Below are 26,841 nucleotides of genomic sequence, written 5' to 3'. Positions count from 1 at the left end.
TGGTCTCTTTCTCAGGATTAACTGTGGCTTCATGTCTCCCTTTGTCATTTGCATATTGCCTCCTCTCTCTTTCCTCAGTTGCTGCTGATGCTAGAAGGACTAGTAGATGAACGGAGTCGGCTCAATGAGGCCTTACAAGCAGAGAGACAGCTCTATAGCAGTCTGGTGAAGTTCCACGCCCATCCAGAGAGGTAAGAGAGTGGCTGTTTTTCCTTTTATTCTTTTACTTTTTAAAATTTTTATTCCTTTTATTTTTTATTACGTGCAGATGCTTATGGTACTGAAGAGGGGACAGAAGAAATCATGGACAATTACTGAGGTCACCCACTTTGTCATAGTCATGTGGATTGCTCTGAGCCTTGGGGTTAAAGTGTTAAGTCAGGAATCATGTCTATTTTTTATAACTTGCAAATTTTAAGCAAAAAAATAGGTTAGATGTCTAAAAAAATGCCTTATAAATAGTAAGCACTCAGTGTATATTTCTTTCCTTTTTCTACTCCATGTCCCGTTATAAAAGTAAGGCTATAAAGGACACTGATATTCATTTACTATCAATAAATATCAATGAAGAAAATATATTAATTTTGATGGCTGGTATCATCCCAGGATCACTGATAACTTTCATGACAAATATATTTTCTTGACTTTTGGTCATGTACATGGATCTCTCTGGTTCATTTTATATTCCTTCATTTTCTTTTCCTCATTTTGCCTTCCCTCCTAGCCCTTTTTACTTTTTCCCAATTTTTATTTTTTACTATTCAGTTTCTTCTAATTTATTGTTGTGTTTTAAAAATGTTTTCTTTGTACCTCAGGAAAATGAATGCAGAGGAAGGGTATGATAGGACCACTTGATTGCATTACTTTTTAAAGAACCTCTGGATCTCTAGTCCTTAGGAATCAGATTCCTTTTCAGAGCACTGTCAGGTTTAGTAACAAACGAGAAAACAAATATCTTCAATAGTAGTACTACTTGATTCTTTCTATCTTCAGTTTACATTTAGGTTTTTTCTGGATTTTACTTTTTCAGAAACCAAAGCTCTTAGTCAAATAATGAAATTTCTCTTATGTGGGCTATAGAGGTATGAGGTAAATCGTGGGCATCATAGTTTTATGTGAGATTGGCCCAGAATCTAGCATAAAGAGGCAAACTTTAAAAAAAGGAGCAGGCCTTGCTAATCTACCAGCAGTGAACACAAGTGCCACAACAAAGACTACATTCATTTATTGTGTCCTGGAGAACAATTACTTTAGAAAGTCACATGGCTCAAAGTGACATTGATGGCTCTTTGGAAGCAAATGTGGACTCATTACAGTTGATGGCTAATCCATTTTCCTTCCGTATGGCATGTTTAATCAGCTCTGAGAGAGACCGAACTCTGCAGGTGGAACTGGAAGGGGCCCAGGTGTTACGCAGTCGGCTAGAAGAAGTTCTTGGAAGAAGCCTGGAGCGCTTAAGCAGGCTGGAGACCCTGGCCGCCATTGGAGGTGGGGAACTGGAAAGTGTGCGAGTTCGTCACAAGCATGCCTTCTGAGCACTGGCGGGTCACACTGCAGCCCAGGATGGAAAACCTTGTTTACACTAACCAGAGAGAGCCTTGTCTGACTTTGGCAGAATTAAATGGTGACTTACTAATGATAGAACTGGTACAAGTAGCATCAACCACAAAGTGAAACTCACTTTAGCCTACGTGTACATATCTATCTCTAAATTGAATGGTGGAGGTTACAAAGTGTATTTGCACGTTTTAAATCATTCCATTTTAGTTTTTCCAGTCTTATTCATTGCTTTCCCGAGCCCTTCCTTATTGCCTCATCCCTCCTATGGGCCAATAAAGTTTATTCCTCCCCCTACTTTCACAATCCATTTCGTATGTTCCATATCATGTCATAAATGCATGCGTGTGTATTATTTTTGCCATTCAATCAACTTCTTCCAGAGCGTTTTTTAATCAAAAGAATTAAAATGTCAAGATGAGAGAGAAAGAGATTGAGCGTCTATAAGAATGACTTTGCAAAAGTGACATGATCCTTATCAGAAGGTAATCAAAACCAGGAGAGTAGTCTTGTAATAGAAGACTACAAGTATGGGGAATGCCAAGTTGAAGATCAGAGGCAAAGACTATTAAAGTGTATGGTAAACTTTTACCTCTAATATTGTTTCAGAGTTAACTGTTGAACGATTGGTGAAATCAGATTAGGTAAAGATTACATTCTATTTAAAATTTTTTCTTTGTTGGTCCTTTTCGGTTTCTTTAAACCAAGGCCATGCTACTTAGTCAGAACATGACTTCAAGAAAGGTCTTCCAGAGTCAGAATTCTCTGTGTACAAAGAAAACTTCAAATTAGTGTCTTCCTTTATGTTCGGTATTTTACCAAGTAACTCATTGTAGCCAGAGGAGAGCATTGCTTCTATACTTCCATTTAGTAGTGGCACTAGACAGAGTCCTGTATTTTTTCACTATTTATGTATATTTTCCATATAAAAATACATAATAGACTTCAGGCTTTGAAGTGCTTGAAGAGTTTAGAAAGAAGTGTCACAGATCTGTGTTCAGAGGTTTTAGTCATTGTCTCAGTGCTTTCTTGTGGCAACATGACAGGTATAAGGAAAGGGGCACTGGAGATTGTATTTCTGGTGTCTTAAATGTCAATAGTATGAAAAGTGACCAAGATTACTCTGGAGCTTTGTGAGTTCAACATCATAAGTTTTTATTTCTGCTTGATATGAATTTCCTAGAATAGAGGCTGAGCTTTCAGTTACTGTAAATGTAGAACCTAGGGAATAGGTATTGAAGCTTTCTAGCACCATAAATGTGCTGAATACCCTTTCTAAACTAAATGGGACACAATTTTTCTTTTTCCTTCCATTTTTTACGTGGCACTTTATTTCTTTCACATTCATGTGTTGGCATTCTAAATTCCATCCAAGTTTCTGGAACTTTAGTGGTGTCTAATAGGGAAAGCATCAGTCAAACTAAGTGGACAGGGAGAAGATGTTCTACTGGAGAAGCACCCTGGAATCTTCTGATTAAGTAGTTTACAAAAGGCTGATAGCCATAACCCTTCCTCTTACAGGATATGCTTTTCCAGTTGTAATGACTTTTAGGAGAAAATGGAGTCATTTGAGGAAGGAAATAAGATGTGTAAGCAGAACCATCCGCTTTTCTTTGTCTCCCAATTTTAAGGGACCCTTTCTTGCATAAAACTTTTTGTCAATTTCCAGAAGTAAAGAGGAGGATAGTGGAGCTGTAGAAATGTCAACCCATCAAAGGCTAATCTGTTGTGTCATTACAACAAGGCATTTAGTTAATGTCTTTCCTTAATTTTACTAATAGACCAAGGAAACTTCTTAGTCTTCTGCTGTTAAGATTCAACCATGGGTGATTCTTGGGTTCTAATGGTTCATAGAGAGTATAGTAATTTATGTTAATAATCACTCCTGCCTCTGTCAACCTCTGACAGGAGTAGATTGATAGAAGGATAAATTAAGAGTTTGATCTTGATTCCATATGTGACTAAAATCTGATGCTAACTTTCTGGTCTGGGTAGGTGAAATGAGGTTTGCAAGCAGTGCTACCTGAAGAAGGCTTGCTGGTCTAACAGTCTTGTGTGCGAATTTGGCATCTGACTAGAGAATGTGGTTCTGATAAATTTTGTCTGTAACCCACACATAAATGATGCTGTGATTGGGCATATCATTTATATAATACTTAGCATAATATGTGACTCCATTTTCTCTTCAGGAGCACAGACCCTTTCTCTTAATGGATTATTCTACCTTTGTCAGGCATTTTCAACATTACAATAATTTTAAGTAAAGCACCATGTGCTTATAGAACCTTAAGCTTGAATTTAAAAATCTTAAAAATAATGAAGTAAGTTTTTATTTAGGTCACGCTTAATTGGATGCATAGAACTTAAATTTAGAAAAATCCATATTGAAATATTTCTTTTTTCTCACATTTCCTTTTGGAATAATAGCAAACATGCAGGGTAATAGTTGTAAGAGGTCAGGGTAGATGAAATGTATAGTGTTTAGAACTATAGAGTTGAAAAGAACCTCCAAGAGGACTTATTTAATGAGTGACACGGAAGTCCTCAGGACTCTTTTTTATTGCAGGTTTAAACTATATTGCTGAAATCTGATGATTGTTAGTGCCTAGTATAAATCAACATTTGTTTGATGTTCTCTTCTTAGATATCTAGCCAAGTTATAACTGGTTTGAAAAGGCATGGTTGGGCTGTTTTAGTATGTCAGCCTTTTGCTTTGATAGGGTGTACTCTTCTTCATCCCCCTCACCCCCATCCTCCTCCACACCCATTTATCTTCATTCACTTGTGGACAGTAGCAATATTTTTAGTATCTCTACTTCTTAGGGAAAGAACATTTTTCCTTGTTCATATTTTTAAAATATTTTTCAATTGCATTATATATAGTAAGAGATTAATTAAGGATCAAGAAAATCTTTATATAAGATATTAGATCCTAGCCACAAGAAGTCGTTTTCTTAGACTGTTCTTTAGCATATTCTTCTTACACAGTTGATACATAAGTCACCTCTGTGGCAGATACACATAAAAGACCTATCATTTTTTATGCTTTTTTATGCTAACTCAGTATCTGGGTTGTGAGAAGTTTGGTTCATAGTTTCAAAACAGTTCAAGAAATCTGATTTTGGTTCTCTCTACTTTGATCTTCCAGTTGGATCTGGAGTCTTCTGATTAGGGAGAAGAAGAGAAGATCACATTGCATTGAAAATTGTTCCTTTCATTGAGAAATAAATGTTGACCTACTTAAAGTCACTTTCCTTTGGACTCTAAGCCTCAGAGAGACCAATTTAATACCTTTGCTTTCCTTGAGCTAGTATTAGAAAACTCTATTAATAGTTCCCATTATTAGGATAAAGTCATTGTTTTGTGGTTTCATAGTCTTTTTATATGAAAGAGTCATATTATCTTCACATTTGATGTCCCTGAAAAACTCAAGTTGCCTCTCGTTCAACTAGGGCCTCGTGTAGTATTCTGCAGGCCTACAGCCACTGGTCTGCAAGGAAAAATGACAAACTTCCTATGGAGTTAGAAAGAAATATTAGTAAACCACACACTTAAAGTCCATCTTCCATCTTGCTCTGTAGAAATTGTACTAGAGATAGAATAAATGAAATTAGTTTTCTTTTGCAGACACATCCTGTGAGATCCAAGCACACGGAGTATTTTCTCTCATTATTCTTAGGATTAAAGCTCAGAGAGCTTCTCTTCTCCCATTGGTAGTATAGAACCATTTGTACTGTAGAAAGAACAGCTGGAAATATGGAGCTCATATGTGGTAACCGAATAATAAAAAAAACAGAAGAAATGAGCCAATAAGTAACATATTGGACTGATTTTTGTAGGATAATGCTTTCTGAGTCTTAATGTATTTTAGAATATGGATTTAAGCTACCGTCTGGCCATTTGCAGCAATAACTTCATTAAAACATTTAATTATTAGAAAACAAACATGTTGCTTTTAAGTAGTCTGAGTATTGACAGAAGGTAAGTCCTCAACTTCTTTTTATTTAATCATATGGCCAGGATAAGTTTCCTAAATAAAAAAATTAGGGGTGTAATTTGCCTCCAACAAAGAATGGGAAATGGAAGGGAAACACAGCACTGTAAAACTGACAATACTAATTTTACCAGATTTCATATAAGAATAATTAAACTTATAAAAGTGATGTACTAATTATTTTTGTGTTACTTTCCCTTTTTGTTGTTTAAAGTCAAATTCCAGAAGTAAAAATCTTTATCATACTATTTTTCTCTTGTAAAAGTTGGGAGGATAAAATAGAAAGTTCAGCAACATCAGAAAATTTTTTTGGTGTAAAATAATACAAACAGTGGAGGTGTTAAATACATGAACCAAATTGGCTTCCTTTTTCTCTTGGGGAACTTTTAATTTATGTCTAGCATTTGTTTATAGGTTTGCTTTTAGTATATAATGTGAGTATGCAGTGCTGCTTTTTGCAATCAGCAAAATCATTGCTCTAACATATTGACCTCTCAATTAACTTTAGAGGCATGTGTATATACAAGTATGTTTTATAAATCATGAATTTCTGTGTCCACGAAATCTTATTAGTTTGATAATAAAAGCAGCTTTACCTGCTTTTATTACTTAAAATTGTGTAGGCTGTTGAGAAAAATTAAAGTGATTCATAACAACTTCAGATGAAGAATGAAGTGACATGTTAAATGATCAGAAACTTGGCATTGCATTATTTCCAGGACATTTCCCCACCAAAATAAGCTGTATATCTTTCTCTGGAAGTTCATTTCTTTATGGCACTGTGCTGTTAAACTGTGTTAACGTTTGTGCTGAAATGGAGAGTGTACTTTTTTATATATAAGTGTCAGAATTTCAGCTACTTTAGTTGAGGCACAAAAAATTGTTACTGATCCAATAAAGGTATCGAAGGCCAACAGAAACTATTTGGTTTCATTCTTAAAAGATCTATGAGAAAAGTAGAGAAAGCTCATATATATTTTTTTCCCCCTCTCGGAGAATCAGTCTGTTGATCATTTAAAATTCCAAGTCAAAGCAAGGCACTGTGGAATGAGTATTTGTTTATCTAAAGGAAGGACGAAGAAGAGAAAACCTGAGTTTTTCTCCTCCCAAAGAAGTGAGACTGAAAAAATAGCATTGCACTTTCCCCAGAAATGTGAAATGAGTTTTACCTTAAAAGCCCTTTCTTGCTCTCCTTGCTGAAGGAGAATAGTAGAAAGCAGGACAGAGATTTGAGGAACCAATGTTGTGGTGGGTAGTGCTATCTCTAAATGTTCCTCAAAAAGCCTGTTTCTTGTGTTCTTTGAATAAAAAAGAGACCATGACCGGGAAGAATTTCTTGACATTACAGAATAGGTGCAGTGGTTGTACCTCTTGTTCTGCCTGGCAGGCCTAACTTAAGCAGTCCCTACTCAGCCTAAGGAGAGGAGACTGTAGTTTCATGGAATAGTTACCTTATTGAAAAAATAAAAACTCCAGAGTGCTAGTGAGATTTCATACCCTCAAAAGTGTTTGAGATTATGATTTGGTCTTTTAAAATCACTTAAAACAGCTGATATCAGAGAAATGAAGAAGCTGGAAGGCCCTCTAGGCTACTTAAGAGATGTTGCGCCTTGAAAACAAAGGTACACCATAAAGGAGCATGACTGCAGACAGCAGTTTTCTACTACTTCTGTTCCAAGATCATAATCTGTGTAGATAATTTTATTTCTCAACAGAAACTGTGGAGGACTATATGGAATCTTATAGTTTTCTTACGATCGATCTGGAAGAGAATGTATGCAGGTGAAATTATAGTTTGATAGAAAACATTTTTTCTTTGATTCTGTCATACAGCATCATAATATTAAAGTCAGTAATAGTTGGTTCATGACATGAAAATGTAAGAGAGTTCTTGAGTAATCACATGGCAGAGTACCTGGGAGTGACAATGAGATGGCCCCGAGGGGACCTGACACAAGAGCCCGGCACGGAGGGAAAGGACACTTGGCACTGCAAATGTATTCATGCTTAAAGTTTTAGCTCTTCAAATCCCCTTTCAAAATTAGTAAAATATGACCCTTGCTATGCTCTAAGTAACTATATGGGAAAATAATACTGCTTTTCTGTTGATCCCATATTAATGGCTTAATGGAAATAATAATGACTGCAGAATAGAATTTGGGGGAAATGGTCTTGACCCCACCCAGTTTGGACTCATTACTAAAGAATTAGCCGAAGGTGCCCAGTGCTTTTTGCAGCTGAGGTGGGAGGATTGCATGAGGCTAAGAGTTTGAGACAAGCCTGGGCCACATAGTGAGACCCCCATCTCTACAAAAAAAATTTTCAAAAAGTAGCTGGGTGTGGTGGTGCACACCTATAGTCCCAGCTACTTGGGAGGCTGAGGCAGGAGAATCCCTCGAGTGCAGAAGTTTGAGGTGGACAGTGAGCTATGATTACACCACTGCACTCCAGCCTGGGTGACAGAGCAAAAAAAAAAAAAGAAAACACACCATGAATTTCCCTCTAAGGCTTATTTTCATGCATGAGCAAGATGGAGTTTTAATGCCGCTATAATTTAATGATGATAAATCTTTTTTGTAAAGCACCTGTCCCAAAGAGTTCATCCTATTTTACTGACAGCTCTATGCTTTTCAACTGTTCTGTGAAGCAGGAGTATTATTTCAAGCCTCCTGCTTAGGGAAACAGGTATTCAGAAGTGAGGAAGTACAGGTAGAATCAACCAAGATCATCCAGTTAATAACATCAGGTATAAAACTTCCTTCTGCTGACTGTATTTAGGTTCTATGGCCTTCAACTTTTTAAGCCTTCAATATATAAGCCCATGGACCACTTCAGCTTACTAACAATAACAATAATAAAACAACATTGTTTAAGGGTAATATTTATTGTGTATACACTTCATGTCAAGCACAGTTCTAAGCACTTCAAAATCAGCAAACCCTTTAAAGTTCACAACTGTATGAAGTGGATAATACTTATTAGACCTAATTAATAAATGAGGAAACTTAGTTATGGAAAGTTATGACTTGCCTAAAGTCACATAACTAATGACAAAAGCAAATTCAAACCTAGACAGTCTGGCTGTGGGGTCTTTGTTCTTAATGATTATGCCACTCTCAATTTAATAAGTTCAACAAATGTATGAATATTCTCAATGATAAGAATAGCTTATATTCGCATAATGCTTAAATTTTCACCCAAGGATTTTTATCATATTATGTTTTAGAGGCTTATTTTATTTCTGTGTACTTTGTAGAATCAGGTAGCTGGTAGAAAATCATTTTCTAAATCTAAGGGACATTTTGGTATCACCTCCATGTCATACCACAAATGTGATTCAGAGCCTAGAAAATTCAAAGAACTACAATTTAAGAACTTCCATTCCATTGTGCCTCAAGTAAAAGTTACTAATAAAATTGCCAGTCTAACATGTAAGACTTAATCCTGGAGAGGCAAGTTAACTTTGCATAGCTTTCAGAGAATCTAAAGGTAGCAGACCATTTTATTTCATATTAGAAATTTAAAGTATTCCAAGTTCTGAAGATAGTGTTTTGTAGCCTCATAAAAGCTTAGAAAAGGGTATCCCCCACAAAAGAGTTCTTTTATTGTCATTTATTTAAAAAATGGAACTGGTAACAGAGGGATTGTCTACCGTAAACTTATAAATAGGACCTTGTGTGAATTAACTTATTCATTTTATTTCCTTATTTTCTATAAAATTTTTTCAGCTTTATTCTGCTCCTCAAACAGGCAAAAAAAATCCAGCATTTTAATTCAAATTGGTAAAAGGCTGAGCAACCTTAAAACTGCAGTAAAGGAAGTACAGCAGACTGTGAGCTAGCTTGAAAAAGGGCGGGGGTGGGTAGGGAATAAAACAGAAACCTTATGTAGTAGAGTGCTGGGATGAGGTGGGCATTCTTCCTTTGTCTCCACCTAATTCCTGATGAAGTCAGAACCATGGCATCCTGCCCCTGAGTGAACTTAAGTGGGAACATTATCTAGAAATGGAGAGGTGGCCTCAGAAAGGCCATCAAAGGTAAGTGGAAGGCAGAAAGTATCAGATGGGAGCCTTCAAGACCACTGATGGTTACCCTTTCTAATCCCCACTTAACTTACTCCTGGAACTGAGTACAGGAATCACCTTGGGATGTGGGCCCAGCATGGCTACACAACCTACCAGCTAAGGTCTGGGGATGAGGATCCTGACCTCACAGAGCTGAGCTTTCTTTACCATTCTCTAGCCCAGCGCTCAAAAGAGAGACAAATGTGAAAAAAGTTTGTTTTCTTAATCTCATTGAGTGAGACAATTCATTTCCTTTGCAGGAAAAACATAAAAGATTGTGATCTCTGCTGTTGTACAGGGAAGGATTTTCCCAAGTAAGCATATGATATGGATGTCCTTATGTATATTAGTATTTTGGTTCAGTGAGTTGCCAAAGCAGCCAAGGCTTAGAGAGTGTGTCCATTCATCTCTACTCAGTATCCTGAATGAAATGGTTCTGGGGCTGATTTGAACGAATAAGTATTGGAAATTCTACTAGACAGTGCCTGCCCCCGATCTCTAAAGATGCTGAGTGGTAGAGGTGCCTTCTTGTGGACAGGGCTTTAGCGAACAGTATCCTGCCTTGATCTAATGTTAACACAACATTCATGGTAAAGATTAGGGAATTTAAGCTGTTATCACAGCATGCTTCCTACCTCTCAGCACCTTAGTGAGATCAGCCGGGGCCATTGCAAATACTCTGGCGTGAACTTGTAGATACCGAGAAATGGAATGTAGATGTGAATGGGCCCTGTTCACCTCATCTGCAAAGGGTAGAGAATGCTCATTATCCATGCAGAGCCTTTTATTCATGGATTTCTGAGCTCGGGAGCAGGTTCTTTGGTCTTGGAGGAAGAAACAAAGGTAAAGCTCTGATTTGTCACCAGAAGAAGCAGTGAGTGGCTCCTGTCTGAGAGTCCAACGACTTGACTTTTTGGCACAGCTCTTGTCTGGACTAGCTGTGTAACCTTGGATAAACCACCTAATCTCTTCAAGGCCCAGGTTATTCAGTGGTCAGAAGAGGAGTTTTAGCAGGCTGGTTGCTGAGGCCAAGGTCAGAATTAGATCTCAAGATTCTCTAATTTGGGCAGGTTCTGTAAGGCACAGAGTATCCCAGTAGATTTTCTTTGGTGTTGAATCAAACATGATAAATTCCTACAGTTTCAGAAAAAATCAGTAATGTGGAGCACAGTTCATGGTCTAAAATTGTATGAACAATCTTTTATTTTAACTGAGATAAAGGGGAAGAAATGCCCTAGATTTATGCTGCCCAGTACAGTAGCCACTAGCCACATGTGGCCACTTAATTATTAATTTAAATAAAATTAAAAAGTCAGTGCCTCAGTCACACCAGCCACATTTCAAGTGCTCAGTAGCCACATGTATGTCCACTGGACAGTGCTGGCATAGGACACTGCTGTCACTACAGAGAGTTCTCCTGGTCAGTGCTGCCTTCAACCTTTGCCCAGACCACAGATTGCAGCTTCTTGTCTCACAGAGCAGGGTGTAGATGTTTGTGCCTTAGGGCTGTGTTCATCACTGGGAAATGAAGGATGGATTAAATCCCATTTGGACAAAGCAGCGCAAGAAACCCTTCGGGCATAAAATGTTTGCATTGAACAAGAGTTCAAGAGATGGGGAGGAGGGCAGATTAGAGGAAGGAATTAAGAAACACCTAAACCATTTTGTGGCTTGAATCTTGACTAGATCTGAACCTGTGTAGGACACAGGACCCCCAGAGGGAAGTTCCTTAGAGAGACTGTCACCCAATGCTCAACTGATCCCAACAATGGAAAAGTATGAGAGGCAGGGCTGCCCTAATATCGCGGAATTGAGGGACACTCTCAGCACTCAGTGGTGGGAAAAAGGTTAGTCATGTTTGGTTCATGTTACAGACAGAAAGTCATCACCTAGCCAATCAGTGGCAGGATGGGGAATAATTCAGGCTTTCTTACAACAGGAGAGGGGTAACCAGTCTATCTGACAGTGACTCCTTAGGCAGAGGTCTGCACAGTCACAGCCAGTTTATGTTTTGAAACTTAGGCTTGAATTTTAGAAGGAAAGTATCAGTGATACAAGAAAAAGGCTTGGTTCTGTCTTCACTGCCAGCCCTGTGGCTAAGGGACCATGGTTATGGGGAAAGGAAGAAATTAGAGGCCGATGGCAAAAAGTGTAATTTTACCTGCTGTCTGGAAGCCATCTGTGAAGGGAATCACCTGTCTTTTCTGGACTTATTTCCAGGTGCAGCTGCAGGTGAGGACACGGAAGATGCAAGCACTGAGTTCACTGACAGTATCGAGGAGGAGGCTGCACACAACAGCCACCAGCAAGTAAGTCAGTGTCAGGTTCTGGGGTTCCCAGGGTGCAAGGCACACAGCCCTTCTGGGGTCTGATGGTCTCCTACAGCCCTTGTGGTCCTGGAGTTAGAAGGTATCTTTTTATATGAACCACTTCCCAGTCTTCTTCACATCCTCTCTGAGCTTCCCAGCTGCCCCTCCAACCCATATCCTCATTCTGTTTCCTCTCTAATCCATCCCTTGGTTTTTATTACTTCTATTTCTTTCTTCTGCTTCCTGCCACCTCTTACCCACCTTTGCCCCTGTTTACTCTCTGTAGCTATAGCTTCAGAAGAATTTTTACTTACAAGACAATGGACACTTTCCCCTGGGGCTTTTGTAACTGAAACACACTACAGAAGACAAGGAGTCATCAAAGGGCCACGTGGGGAGGTGGCAGGGCCTAGGGCCTGCTTGGGGAGAATGCTCTCTGAGAATCTCCAAGAGAACTGGAACACTCCCAAAGCAGGGATCTTTCTCAGTGAAATCTCATTATGCAAAGAGAGCTTTGTGGTGCAACCTGACAAACCACCCAGGTGGTTCACAATGACTCAGTGATCCACAGATGGCACTTCAACAGCAAGCCCCAGTCAAACCTCAGAACTTGGTACCCAAGGCTGAAACACTGTTCCCACCCACCATCCGTGAAGGTGTAACCAGTATGTTCTCGAGCCCAAGAGTGAATGTCCTGGACCTGAGAGATTAAGTCACCAGTAGTGATTCCACAGCACTCACTAGAACACCTGTGTGTCTCCACTTTGCCCAGTGACATTTAGCAATCTCATCTCCTAGATGGACTGTGCCTGTGACTCTCTAAGTTGTTGAGGAGAAAGTGGATCATGGGTAGATATCCTTCTTCAAACACAGCTGGGCTTTCCAGTGATAGATTCCTTGGGGTATTAGGAAGACTGTAGCGGAAATGAGGCTTGCTGGGTCTTCCCGCATCTTCTGTATAAGAAAAAGAGGAGACATCTAATAACCCAATAAGAAGAGCCCAAATAAGCCGTCCCCAAATATTTCAGGATTTGGCATGGTCTTTGGCTCTTGAGGACAGGAATACTTGTCTGGAATACCTCAAATCCTCAACAGTTTTTTTACCTTCTAACAAGATCCCCTTTTGGTTGCTATAGCCATAGCTGACCTTCCCTTTTCCCTTGAATTTTCGCATGAGCTCCATTTCTCCTTTTGCTTGAACAGCGTCTCTTGAGTTGTCCTCACCGATGGTTGTCACTTTAATTATGTACACCACTGCCCCTCACTCCCTGATTTGGTTGAGGATCTTGGGTAAGAGAGAGGGACCTGCAGGATAAACTTCAATCTAGCTCTGTCCACTCTAAGATAGAGCTAGATTGGGATGTTGCCTGGTCACTGGTGGTTATAATGACTGGGCGCCAGGATTAACTTCAGAATAAATGAACAGGAGACACAGATATGAAGAAAGTCAGATTCTGATTGACATGGTCCAAGCTATCCTTAGTAATGCAGGTCCTTCACTCTAATTCTCAGCTGTAGGCAAACTGCTTTGTAAAGTCACTTCTTCCTCTGCCTTCTTTCCTGTAGCCTCACATGGAGAATATGACCAGACCCCATTTTGAGAAGGTCAGTCCAAACTAGAATGAACTTTTATGTTTGGACATTTGTATTTCCCTTGCCATGCTTGCCATATTACTTGGCATAGAAGATATGTAGTATAATTATAAACTACCAAACCTTTGGATCAGGGCTTGACTCATGATAGGTAAAGTGTATGCCTGTTGGATGAAGAATCTTTTGGGTAAGAACTGTTTTTCTTTCTGTCACCTTTACTTGAAAATCAGTTCTTCAGCTTTGGGTAGAAGAAATCTTGGTATATAAAATCATTGTAAATTTACATCATCTCTTCTGGAGTTTGAGGTTGTGATTCTCCTGCTACTGATTAAATAAAGCTTGCTTTGCCATAACTGTTTTGTGTCCAGATTCTCAAAATTTGTTTGCTTATTTCTAGATTAGGCTCTGAGCTCTTCCTTGATTTGCCCTTGGAAGGTAAACTGTTGTTGACCCAAGGATCCCTTCCTACTGGAGGCATTCACACACTTTCTCTAACAAACACATTCAACTTTGTCTTCCTTCCAAGGCAAGAATCACCTTTTGGCCAAAGCAAGTTGCTTCCTCCTTGTTTTTTAGTTTCACATACCTCAGGAAGCTTCAGTTCTGGCCATGATGGTAATTTTCCCTAAATATCACCTACAAAATTCCATTCTGAAGCAGATATAAGATATATAATAGATACCTAGGGAAATTGCTATGAAAGAAACTAGAGTAGTCAACCATTGCTTTTCTTCATTTGAACTTCTACAATGGAGAAAGGTTAATCAAGATTCAAATACAAATGAGAGAAGTCAGCAGATGAAGTGTGATGAACTTGAGAAAAGCTATTTAAAAAATGTTATGTTATTTTTATTGACAAATCATAATTGTATACATTTATGGGGTACAATGTGATGATTATACACACACACACACACACACACACACACACACACACTTGCCTACCTATCATTTTTTTATGGTGATATATTTGAAATTTACTTTATTATTTTAAAATATACATTATTATTGACTATAATCACCCTGCTGTGCAATAGCTCTCAAACCGTATTCCTCCTGTCTATCAAAAACTTTGTACCCTTTGATCAACAACTCCCCATTTCCTCCCTCCATACCCTACTAGCCTCTGGTGACCATCACTCCACTCTCTGCTTCTATGAGTTCAACTATATTCAATTCCACATATGAGTAAGATCATGTGGTTTTAGTCTTACTGTGCCTGGCTTATTTCACTTAGCATAATGTCCTCCAGATTCATTTGTGGTGTCACAAATGACAGGCTTCCCTACGCCCCGCCTTTTTGAGGCTGAATAGTATTTTGTAATGTATATAGACCACATTTTCTTTATCTGTTCATCCACTGATGGACACCTAGGTTGATTCCATATTTTAGTTATTGTGAATAATGCTGTAATGAATATGGGAGTGCAGATATCCCTTTGACATATTTGACTTTAGTTCCTTTGGATATATACCCAGAAGTGGATTACTGGATCATATGGTGGTTCTATTTTTAGTTTTTTGAGGAATACCCCTACTGTTTTCCACAATGACTATACTAATTTACATTCCCACCAACAGTGAATGAGGGTTCCCCTTTCTTCACATCTTCTCCAACACTTGTTATCGGTCGTCTTTTTGGAAAAAGCCATTCTAACAAGTGTTAGGTCATATCTCGTTGTGCTTTTATTTTGCATTTTCCTAATGATTTGTGATGCACAGCATTTGAGAGAAGCTAATTTTTAACGCCTTAGTGCTGAGAATTGATTTAATGTTGTGACAGATAGGAAGCAATAAGGATAAAAACAAAACAACTCTATTCAAGCAAGAGATAGATCTGCATAGAGACCTCGGTGGGGCAAATGGGAACCCAGCACACAAAAGATTGAACTATACGGAAACAATAGCATAAGTGAGTGAGGAAATGTGAAAAAAAATTCTATAAGGGATATATGATTAAAAATAGACCTAATAAATTCATACTACCAGCACACATACTTGAAGCCCTGGGGTTTTATTTGGGGGAAAGAAATATTTGATTTTCATAGGTGATAAAAATGAATGAAAAGGCTAGATCCTCAGTCACTTTTCATGCATTTACATTTAAATTACATTTACATTTAAAATTTAAAGTTAGCCAGAGTCAGTCCTCTTTGAGATGGAAATATGAAAATCCAAATTAGCCTGGGCAAGAATCACATCTCTAGGCAGTGTCTGGTTTTCTCATTTTAAAGTGGGAAATTAGACCAGATGGACCTTAAAGTTCTTCTGGTGTTAACATTTCATGGGTCATAATTTCTTTTAAATAAGTATATCAGAACCAATAGAACAAGGTAACATACATCCAGAAGGTACTTTAAAAATGGGTAGACTTCATTAAAGTTAGACAATATTTTTAAGCAAAAGAAGCCTTAAGGTTTGGAAAAGAATAAAATGTCATGCCCATATTCAAGACTGGTGGCGATATTCACTTTAGTTAACTTAGTTGGAAAGAATTTATATAGAAAGGTAACAGCACAGGTGGGGTCATGAACTTTCAAAGTGATTTTATCCAGTCCCCCTTCCTTTATTTTGTCACCAATGCCTTGTGGCACATTTGGAGACGGCCACCAGCCTGATTAAGCTTGGTAGCAGAGTCTTAGAGGCAGACATTCCCAGGAGCCTGCCAAATCTCAGGCTCACAAACCCCAGGTGGGATTGGGTGCCTAGGAATTGAGTGGCTGTGTCTGTGGATCTCTTTCTTCTTTGACGTGGGTGCACATCTCTTCCTAACCTCAACTGCTACGCTACTAAACACCACTGCACATGCATGCTATGAATCAACCCCATGATGTGGATTTTATCATGCTTTGTTATGGGGAATAGCAAAGTCAATGGCTTTGTGCCAGCCCAAGCAGCTCTATCAATTGTTGATCCATATAAACTGCCCTGGGCCCTGTTATGTTCGACATATTGGTGACCTGAATGAAGGTATAAAGCATATAATTAATTCTACAAATCATCCCTAATCAGGTGGCCACTACGTGATTTATGGAGATGTGTATCAAATATTTTTATGACTTTGATAATTGGGAAATAATTCTGTGTAGCCAGAATGAATTTATAAGTGACAAGTACAAATCACAATATTTACAGAGATTTAAAAAAAAAAAAAAGACCTAAAAATAGCTGTGGGGGAGGGGTGGAAATTGGAAGGTCAAAATTGACCCGAAGTTAAGTAAAGCCTTTAAGTGCTGCCACTGAGAAGAAAAAGAAGCCAACATGACATTGGGATGTATTAAGATTACTATTGGACAGATAGGAAATCCTTGTACTAAAATAGTCACACACTAAGTAGATTATTATACTCAGAGTTTGATTTCTACATTTTTAGAAGGGTGGGAAAAACTGACGATGAGCCCAAAATGAATAGAAAGTCTAAAGGTTAACAAATTCTCATTTGAGGAAAACTATAAGATCTGCTCTAATTGAAATATTGTAACTTCAAGAGTATCCTGAAGAAAAAGAAAAACTCTGGGAAACTGTTTCTGCCTTGTTTTCTTCTCACATGCTTGGATTTGTAGAGAGAGTTTGGCTGGCAGCATGGGTCAAGGGCAATAACCAAAGAGTGAAATTGGCTGCTGGGCAGGGTGCTTCACCTTAACCTCAGTAGTCATAGGGTGTGATTCTCCTGCTGCCAGTGAAATTGAGCTTGCTGTGTCTTTCGTGTAGCTCTATTCTAATTCTGTGACTCGGACTGCTGACTGTTTCCTGAGTCCTCCCTCTCAGTCGTCCTCTATGGAGTCAGTTACAGGCAGGAACGTAGGCATTGAGCCCTGGTGTCTGGAACCATCATCTTTGCAGTCAAGGATGCAAGTGTTACGGAGCTGATGAAGCTTCCTGACTTGTGAGAAAACTTTCAGGGACAGGGAACTCTGTCCCTTCAGGAAGAGAAGAATCACAGCATCTACTCCCTCCAGTCTTGTTTGAACCTTATTTGTTTGCATTTGGTTTTAATGTATAATGTGCTTGTGTGTGTTTGCTTTTTCCCCATTTTTTTTTCCTCACCCATCTTTGGGTTCTCCTCTTCTTCTCCAAATTCCCCTGCTTATTTGGTGTTTCCTCCCCACCCAAACCAGTCCCCAGGGTCCTACGGCTGAGGAAGTGCTTAGTGGGGAGTTCATTTTAGGTCTGCCTTTTTTTGTTCCCATTAAAGGCTGCCTTTGCAATCTCATGTTCCTCTTGGATCCTCTTTAATGACCTAACTCCTTTAAACCATGATTTTCTTTCAGCTCATCAAGGTGGCTCTGGAGAAAAGCCTGGCAACTGCAGAGACCCAGAACATATCCCTTCCCCCTCCTTCTTCGGTAGGAGGGGACAGTAACAGGTGTCTTCAGGAGGAAATGCTCCACCTGAGGGCTGAGATCCACCAGCACTTAGAGGAGAAGCGAAAAGCCGAGGCGGAACTGAAGGAGCTAAAGGCTCAAATCGAGGAAGCGGGATTCTCCTCTGTGTCCCACATCAGGTAGGACATTCCCCCTGGAGAAGAGGAGCTGATCGTGAGGTGCTGTAATAGCCAAGGGGTTTGCCTTGCTGCCGCCAAGGCACTCACGCTGCCACGGGCTACTGGGTCCCATCCCAGGCTCCATGTGCTAATATTTCTACAAATCCTTTAGAGAAAAGTCAATAATATTGGCTAATGGTAATCACTTTTGTTATTCAAATAAACCCGGTCTTAATTCAGTATAATAATGCCCATTATTATTGCTCATATGCCCATCATACACGACAGTCATGATAGAAACCTAAGCCTCCTAGATGTATGACTGATACTGCTCTTTTGACTTGACTGGAAAAGTGTAAGGAATCCCTGCTACCCAAGAGCTGTGTGCAGAACCAGAACAGTCTGTGAGGGGATTTATACGGAGGCCCTCCATCTCCACTCAGCTCTCTCTCAGAAGCCCGAGTCCTTGAATTGTGGAGTAGCAATTTTAACAATCTCTGCTGCTTTATTAACTTTACAGAAATGGGAAGTAGCTGATTCGTTGGCTAGATTGGCCACTCTGTCTCTGATGGCTTTTTGTCAAAAGATGCTTAGAGAAAATGCTGATACAGCGGGGCTAATCCATTTATTCTTTCACCCCCAAGGACCATAATTATCATTGCCTGTCGTTTAGAGTAACAGCTGTGCAGATGTACAACTCCTAACATATGTTTCCCTGCATACTACATGCCGCTTAAACTTCACTGAATAATGTTAGCACTTGAAGAGGATCTTGGCATCTAGCCTAATGTCCTTGTCTCATAGTTAAGGAAGCTCAGGCCTAGGAATTTCCAAGTGACTTGCTCAAGATAGCATAGTAGTCTGTGGCTAGACACCTGGCTCCTGATTTTTAACATCCACACTTTCTATACTATGTACTTTGTCAAGCAAGTTAAAAAAAAATTCGTGTGCTCATTCTCAGTGCCAGTTCTTTGACTTTGAATTATCATAATAATTCTTTCCCTAAGTTCTAACTTAAAGCATACATTTTAAACTTTTGTATGTGTAAACTGAGTTGAGGTGTCATGGGTAAGAACAATACATCTCTTTTGATTCTATAATTGAACCTACAATCAAACCATGCATAGGTACCTTCATGGATTATTTTCTTTTTTCCTCAGAGTTACTAACTTGAAATTCTGATTTGTTGAACCCTCCACTCAAGCTTAAGAATCACTGATGCTGTAGAAGATAGAATCTATCTTATACACAGTGCCTCCTTTCAAGATTTTTTTTTTTTTTGAGCTTTTCTTTCATTCATTTGTATTTGGAAACATCAGGATTTTCTGTAGAATATAAAGTTAGAACATAATATTAAATATTCTTTTCCATACACATGTGTCCTTTTCTCTCCCTCCTACATCCCAGTTTTGTTAAAATACCTGCCTCCTTTTTCTCCATTGAGAAACTGTCTTCTAGATAGCCTGAGTTTTGTGTCCTATTTTATTTCCTGAATCACACTAGACAAGCTCTGCTCTAGGTTCCAAGACTTCAGGATTCTGAGAAATCCAACTTAGGTGCATAGCCAGCTGCTGACCCTTCAGGCTGTGAATTACCAATTTCCTTTGCATCTTCTAGCTCAGTGGTTCTCAGTCTAGCTTGCTTAAGAATCGCCTGTGAAACTCAAGTAACATGTAGATCCATAGGCCTTAGTGCTGCAATTTTTTAAACAAGAACCTTATGGGATTCTGATGTTGGTATTCCTCAGGTCTGCAGCTATTACAGCAGGGAATGAATGACTTCTCTGTTGCAGACCCTGAGCTAACCATACCATATATATACTTTCGTTTATGCATCCACTGACTCCACTAGGGAAGTGTTGTAATCCTTATTTTATATAAAAGGAGACTGAGGCTCAAAGAAGTTAAGTGAGTTGCCTTGTTAAAGTCGTGTGTTTTATTGCATCCACTCAACCCTAGTAAAGGGTTTGTTGAGGGGAAGGGTGGATCTGGGATGTCTTGGTGAAAATCAGTTGTTTTAGTCAATTTTATTTCTTCAACAAATGTGAATGTTTTATGTGGCAGTCACTTGTGTAGGCACTGGGGGTACAGGATGAATAGGACAGACACACACGGTTCCTGCTCTCATGAAGGGCATCTCTTATCTCACGAGCCAGACATAAAGCAAATTATTGTATAAGTACATTTTGATAGTAGTTCTAATAGTAGTAGTATTTGTTTCTTCTGTGTTCCTACATCCCAATTTATCATTCAGTGGTTTAAAATTGACTGATGATAAATAATAGAACTGTAGAATCCATAATAATAGATTTGTTACAGGCAAGGTCCTTCTTATTTTTTCTTAATGGCATTAAGTATCCTTGTTTATTGCAGAGGCCACTGAAAATTAGAACATATGAGGCTGTGTGGCACAAGCAGAGAAAACAAGACTGGGCCTCTTGAGTCCAAGATTTTTGGTGATAGCACTGCCTGCACATAGCTAAGTGGAAGGATGGGCACATCTCTCACTTTTCCTGAGCCTTGGCTTTCTTATCTGTAAAATAAGGGAGATTTTGGAGGTCTCTGAGGTTGCTTTATACTCGTTTGTCTCTGAGACTATCGTGGACTGAGATGTGGGTAAAAAGGGCTACCGGGAACTATGGTCAAGACCAGACCTGGCCCCTAATTCTGTGTGTTCCCTGCAGGAATACCATGCTGAGCCTTTGCCTTGAGAATGCAGAGCTGAAAGAGCAGATGGGAGAAGCAATGTCTGATGGATGGGAGATTGAGGAAGACAAGGAGAAGGGCGAGGTGATGGTGGAGACTGTGGTAGCCAAGGGGATTCTGAATGAGAATAGCCTTCAGGCTGAGTTCAGAAAGCTCCAGGGAAAACTGAAGAATGCCCACAACATCATCAGCCTCCTCAAAGAACAGCTGGTGCTGAGCAGCAAGGAAGGGAATGGTAAACCTGCTCCGGAGCTCCTTGTGCATCTGGCCAGGGAGATCGACAGAATGAACACAGAACTGGTTTGTCCTCCTGGGAAGCACCAGCGGCAAGAGGAGGAGGATGTTATGACAAGGCCTTGCCCCAGACCCCAGAGCCTTGACCTGGGCCTCCCCCTTGCAGTGGATGCCCTCCAGGTAAGTGTGGGCTTCTATGAAGTGAAAAACACTTGGAGAAGGGCCGGAGATGCCAGTTTTCACCTAAAACAGCTCTGCCTTATGGGCCAGGAGATACCAAGGGAAGGGTACCTTGCACCACAAGCAGTGGTAATAATAATATTCCATATACATTCAACCTTTAGAAAGGCTTTTACAAACATTATCTCATAAATATTTCCTGAATACTTAATTTTCCAGATAACACACAAGGCATTGGCAGCAGGCATTAACACCCGATCTTTATCCTTGAGATACTCAATATGGTGGGGAAAGATGGTACAGAAACAGATAATTTCAACAGGATGTGGTAACCACTGTAACACAGGGATGTGTCAGGTTTTGAGGCAGCCCAGACAAGTGGTGTGTAATGACATCTCTCCCTTATCACTGCCATTTTGTCACAGCTCATCACAGGTGTCTATTCCTGGGCCTCAGAAGGGGTTACTGGAATCCTCCTAAGGGGAGGAAGTTTGCTGAGGATTCAGTGAGGTGGAGAATGCGAGGATTCTGAGACAACCGCAGGGACAGGAATGAGGGAGAGATGGAGGTTTCCATCCTTCTCTTTTCAAACACTGGGCAAACGCTTACTGAGAGCTCCTCTGCAGGCTTGACTGGTGCTGAGCTATGTGCTGTAGATGCCGAGATGAATAAAACATCATCTCAGCTCTCCAGGAGCTCCATCTGGGAAGCAAGTAACTGCCAAGTGGCATAAGAAGTGCTGAGACAGACACATGAATAAAGTCCACAGGGTTCAGAGGGGAGGTGCTGTCACTGAGTGGGGGATGAACTCAGACTGTCCTAACCCCTGTATCAGCCCATTCCGCAGCTGGATAAACAGTCCCAGGCCTGCGACCCTGGACCTCAGTTAGAATTTAGCCTCCGGGGGTCCACCAAGCATCTGCGTTCGCAGCTGGCACAATGCAGACAACGCTATCAAGATCTCCAGGAGAAGCTGCTGCTGTCAGAAGCCACTGTCTTTGCCCAGGCTAGCCAACTGGAGAAATACAGAGCCATATTTAGTAAGTCTTTTTTTTTTTTTTTAAATCACAGGCTTATTCTCTGATAGTAAGTCTTATAAGTTCACCATCACCAAAGTATCTTTCTGCCTCCTGAGAAGCTACATGTTGTGTAGACTTTACTTTTCTTCCCCAACCTCAAAACAAATTTAGTCCTGACCATAGTCCTAGTATTGTGGAAGTGGACATTTCACTTCAATTTGCAGATGGCAAAGGAGAATAAAGGAGTAAAGCAAGGTTTCAAGTTTGCAGTGAGAGTAAAGGGAGGAAGTGGCTGATTTCTGGAATAGCCAATAAACTGCCCTACCTCTCTCAACATGTGCCAATTGTCTTTCTTCTGCTTCTCTTTGCACCATAGCAGATTATTCAAAAACATATTGTTGGTCTAGAATCAGCACTGTCCAACAGAACTTCCTGCAGTGATGGAAATGTTCTATATCTACATAACGTGGTTATAGAGCACATGATGTATGGCTAGTGCAAGTTAGAAATTTTATTTTATTTTATTTTAATTAATTTAATATAAAGTAGCCACATGTGGCTAGTAATTTCCTTATTGGACAGTGCAGATCTAGATGTGTTGGGACTCTAAATTAGTTCAGCTCTATTCAAATATTTATTGAGCCCCTATGGATAAAGCACTTTCTAGTTTCACTGGGGCTTCCAGAGATGATAGTATGCAATCCCCAACTTACAGATGTCTGGTCCCAGCTGAGCCTGGGTTATCTGAGAGTGAGCTTCACAGCTTCCTTCTGGTGGAGGAAAGTCCTGCTGCCTGAAGCATGTGGTCTCTTCCCTTACAAGTCCAAAGGAGCATTTCTTCTTCTCTAGGCCTAACCTTCCAGCTCCTTAAGGCCAGGGTATGTGTCACTGAGGTTGAGGGTGTATGTGAGAATTCAGTCATTCTGTAACTCCTGCTGTTTCTTCCTGAGCAGGTGAATCCTTGGTGAAGCAGGACAGCAAGCAGGTCCAGGTGGACCTCCAGGACCTGGGCTATGAGACCTGTGGCCGAAGTGAGAATGAGGCTGAGCGGGAGGAGACCACCAGTCCTGGTAAGAGAACAGGCTCTGGGGCTCACCTTCCCTCCCTGGAATCAGCTGTCACGTTTAGGTGCTGTTGGCCAATCCTACACCAGACGATTGTGGGGACAGGGTGTAGGGGAAGGGGACACAGGACCAGAGAAAGATAGGAAGTTTGGAGGAAAACTCTTGCCAAAATGAGACTGAGTGTGAATTTGAATTTCTACAATTAATTTTTGGCATACTGCTATTACTAATAAAGTTCTATCTAATTGATTATTATAGAAAGAAATACTAAGGCCTACTTATTAAGGAAGAGACCAAAGGAGCTTTGGGGAACATGCAAGACATAAGTTGAAAACAATTTTGTTTGCATTATTAAAAGGACCATAGCCATAGGGCTACCCACCAAATCAAAACCCAGAAGAGGAGAGAAGCACTGGCAATCTCTCTCGCATTTGTGGCAGTGTAGCACAGCAGTTAAGAGCAAAGATCCTAGGGCCAGACTGGTTGGTTCAAATCTCAGTTTGTGAACTTTTCCATGTCTGTTTCTTCATGTTAAAATGGCAATAAAGGAACTACCTACCTCACTGTGTATTAATGTCACTTAAATGAGCAGATTCTTCTAAAACACTTTAGGAAAATGCCTGGAAGCTGGTAAAAGGCTATGTATCCATTCTCATTCTGACTACACTGCCCCAGTACACCACTGTTAATATACTGAGCCATGTCTTTGAAGTCTTTATTTTCCTATTCCTATTTTTCACACAGGGTTGTCACCCAATGAACTTTTAAATCATAGTAATATTTGGAGAGCATTAAACTTTCATCATGCAGGAATAGGCTGTCCTACATTTTTGTGGCCATCCTAAGTATATAAGGCTCATGTTAATGTCTTACTTAAGAGGTATCGACGTGTGTGGAGTGAACACAGGACATTGGAAGATTTGAATTCTGACTGCCTCGTGCTAGTTGAGTGATCGAGAACAAGCTAGGATACTTCTCTTTGAGTTTTTGTTCCCCCAGTCAATAAAATAATTTGCAGGGATGTTGGGAGGATAAGAAATACTGTATTTGAATGCCTTGCACAGTGTCAGAGCTGAATAAAGTACTGCTTCAACTTTTGCCCTAGTAATTATTGTCCTCATGAGCAAACCTACTTCCTCTTGAAGGGACTTGCCAAAGCGGCATGTCCAGCTTTTATTCAGGAAGACATCTTTGTCTTTTTTCAGAGTGTGAGGAGCACGACAGCCTCAAGGAAATGGTCCTGATGGAGGGGCTGTGCTCTGAGCAGGGGAGCCAGGGCTCGGCACTGGCCAGCCCCCCTGGGACGAAGCCCCTGGAGAGCCAGCGTGGGAAGCAGGAAGAGTTCCAGGCATATGGAAAGTCGGAAGACATCTCTGTCCTACAAAAGGACATCAAAGATCTGAAGTCCCAGCTGCAGAATGCCAACAAGGTCATTCAGAACCTCAAGAGCCGCATCCGGTCCCTCTCAGTGACAAGCGATTATTCATCCAGTCTGGAAAGACCCCGGAAGCTGAGGGCTGTTGGCACCCTCGAGGGGTCTTCACCTCATAGTGTCACTGACGAAGATGAGGAGTGCCTGTCTGATGGCGCTGGGGCTTTCTACCCCCCAGGGCTTCAGGCCAAAAAGGATCTGGAGAGTCTCATCCAGAGAGTATCCCAGCTGGAGGCCCAGCTCCCAAAAGCCGGCCTAGAAGGGAAGCTGGCCGAGGAGCTGAGATCAGCCTCGTGGCCTGGGTAAGGAGGGTACTGTTTGGACCCCTATCTGATTGGCGATGTCTAAGTTAGTGCTTAGAGTATGGTAGCTCAGGCAGTTGGAGAAAAGAATGTAGGGTACACAGAAGGGCATTTAATTCAAATGATAAGTTTAGGTTTGAGGAAGGAACAAGGTAGGAGCCAGCAGGGCATTGGATAGTGGCCCAGTGTCTGGTAGATGCTAGGTCTCTGGGATTTCCTCTTAGGAATGCATTATAAAGTGACAATATATGTGGTATAGTATAGTAGTGGCCTGGAATCAGACTGCCTGGGTTTATTTTTTATTTTTTTATTTTTTGAGACACAGTCTCACTCTGTTGCCCAGGTTAGAGCACAGTGGCATCATCATAGCTCACTACAACCTCAAACTCTTGGGCTCAAGTGATCCTCCTGCCTCAGCCTCTCAAGTAGCTGGGACTATAGGCGTGCGCCACCACATCTGGCTACTTTTTCTATTTTTGGTAGAGACGGGGTCTTGCTCTTGCTCAGGCGGGTCTCAAACTCCTGACCTCAAGTGATCCTCCTGCCTTGGCCTCCCAGAGTGCTAGGTGTGAGCCACCGCACCCAGCCTAGACTGCCTGGGTTTAAATCTCAGCTCTGGAACTTACTAGCTATGCAACCTACTTAACCTTTCTGAGCCTTTGTCCTTACCGGTTAAATGAGGATAATAAGAGAACCCATCTCAAAGGGTAGTTATTAGGTTTGAGTGAATTAATATAAGTGCTTAAAATAGTGCCTAATGTATATTAAGCTCTCAATGCTATTTGCCATAATTATAATTGTTATTGATACTTTGTGTTGAAAAACACGGGGTAGACATCCGTCTTGTTATCTGTCCTGGTTATCTATTGCTACTTAACAACCCAGCCCAAAACTTAGTGGCTTCAAATAGTAATTTATTGTGTCTCATGCTTCTGTGGGTTGACTGGGCTCAGCTGAGTGGCTCTCACTTTAGGGTTTGTCATGTGGCTGCCATCAGAAGGTGTGCAAGATTGTGTAATGGCCGTCTTTGCAAAAATACAGTCTGCCCCAGTATCACAGCATGGAAGAAATTCAGACATCAGATGGTGTTTGAAATAGACATGAGAGGTCCTATCTAGACTTAGTTTTAAGTGATTCTAGTGTTTACTGAGTTGTTACTGTGAGTCCACATGATACCAGTGCTGTAAGGGATGTAGCGTATGGCACAGTCTTTACCTTCACAGACCTTATGGTTATTTCTGGACATGTGACTGACGGGTATAAAACAGTTGATGAATAGTGGCATACTAAATTTTTGATGCAGCAGTTTCTCAGGGCAGAATTTACTGTTAAATACCTCCCATGGCTTATATGCCAGGATTCAGCTTGGGGGAGATCCTTAGGCACGTTCTGACAGAAATTTCTACGGAAGCTACCATAACTTATCATTCACTCTTTTCCATACTCTTTCCTCTTCTTTCCTGCATTAGGAAATACGATTCCCTGATTCAGGATCAGGCCCGAGAACTATCCTACCTACGGCAAAAAATACGAGAAGGGAGAGGTATCTGTTATCTTCTCACCCAGCATGCAAAAGATACAGTGAAATCTTTTGAGGATCTCCTGAGGAGCAATGACATCGATTACTACCTGGGGCAGAGCTTCCGGGAGCAACTTGCCCAGGGAAGCCAGCTGACGGAGAGGCTCACCAGCAAACTCAGCACCAGTAAGTTGGCCACAGGGCTCTGGAATACTCTCGGGCACACCCACAGTTCCAGGCCCCGGTGGCCACCACATCTCCACTGCAGCTCCTGTTTCCTTCTCATCTCCTGGGAGCCGTTGCAGGTTGAAGACTGGCTGGTGGGGAGCACCGAGAGGAGCCTGCGGGGTGGGAGATGTTGTGTTACAGCCACAGAAACGTCATCAT

At 40.6% G+C, this 26,841-nt stretch overlaps 1 protein-coding gene across 19 annotated transcripts in view; it reads left to right on the top strand.

Moving 5' to 3' along the window:
* Positions 1-26,841, top strand: part of LOC123633855 (phosphodiesterase 4D interacting protein) — a 175,631-nt gene that overhangs the window by 122,349 nt on the left and 26,441 nt on the right. For 10 of the 19 annotated variants that reach the window (XM_045544824.1, XM_045544823.1, XM_045544816.1 and 7 more), the window contains 9 exons: positions 79-191; positions 1,361-1,488; positions 11,835-11,923; positions 17,788-18,020; positions 20,683-21,118; positions 21,966-22,158; positions 23,091-23,207; positions 24,407-24,935; positions 26,405-26,640. In XM_045544824.1, coding sequence (XP_045400780.1) covers positions 79-191; positions 1,361-1,488; positions 11,835-11,923; positions 17,788-18,020; positions 20,683-21,118; positions 21,966-22,158; positions 23,091-23,207; positions 24,407-24,935; positions 26,405-26,640 — 2,074 coding nt within the window. Of the gene's footprint in view, positions 1-78; positions 192-1,360; positions 1,855-11,834; positions 11,924-17,787; positions 18,021-20,682; positions 21,119-21,953; positions 22,159-23,090; positions 23,208-24,406; positions 24,936-26,404; positions 26,641-26,841 lie in introns of those variants that run through there. The other 9 variants (XM_045544812.1, XM_045544818.1, XM_045544814.1 and 6 more) reach the window with 2 other exon arrangements.

Source organism: Lemur catta, chromosome 3, assembly GCF_020740605.2.
Source record: "Lemur catta isolate mLemCat1 chromosome 3, mLemCat1.pri, whole genome shotgun sequence".
NCBI classification, from domain to species: domain Eukaryota; kingdom Metazoa; phylum Chordata; class Mammalia; order Primates; family Lemuridae; genus Lemur; species Lemur catta.
This window is presented reverse-complemented; position numbering and strand designations above follow the sequence as displayed.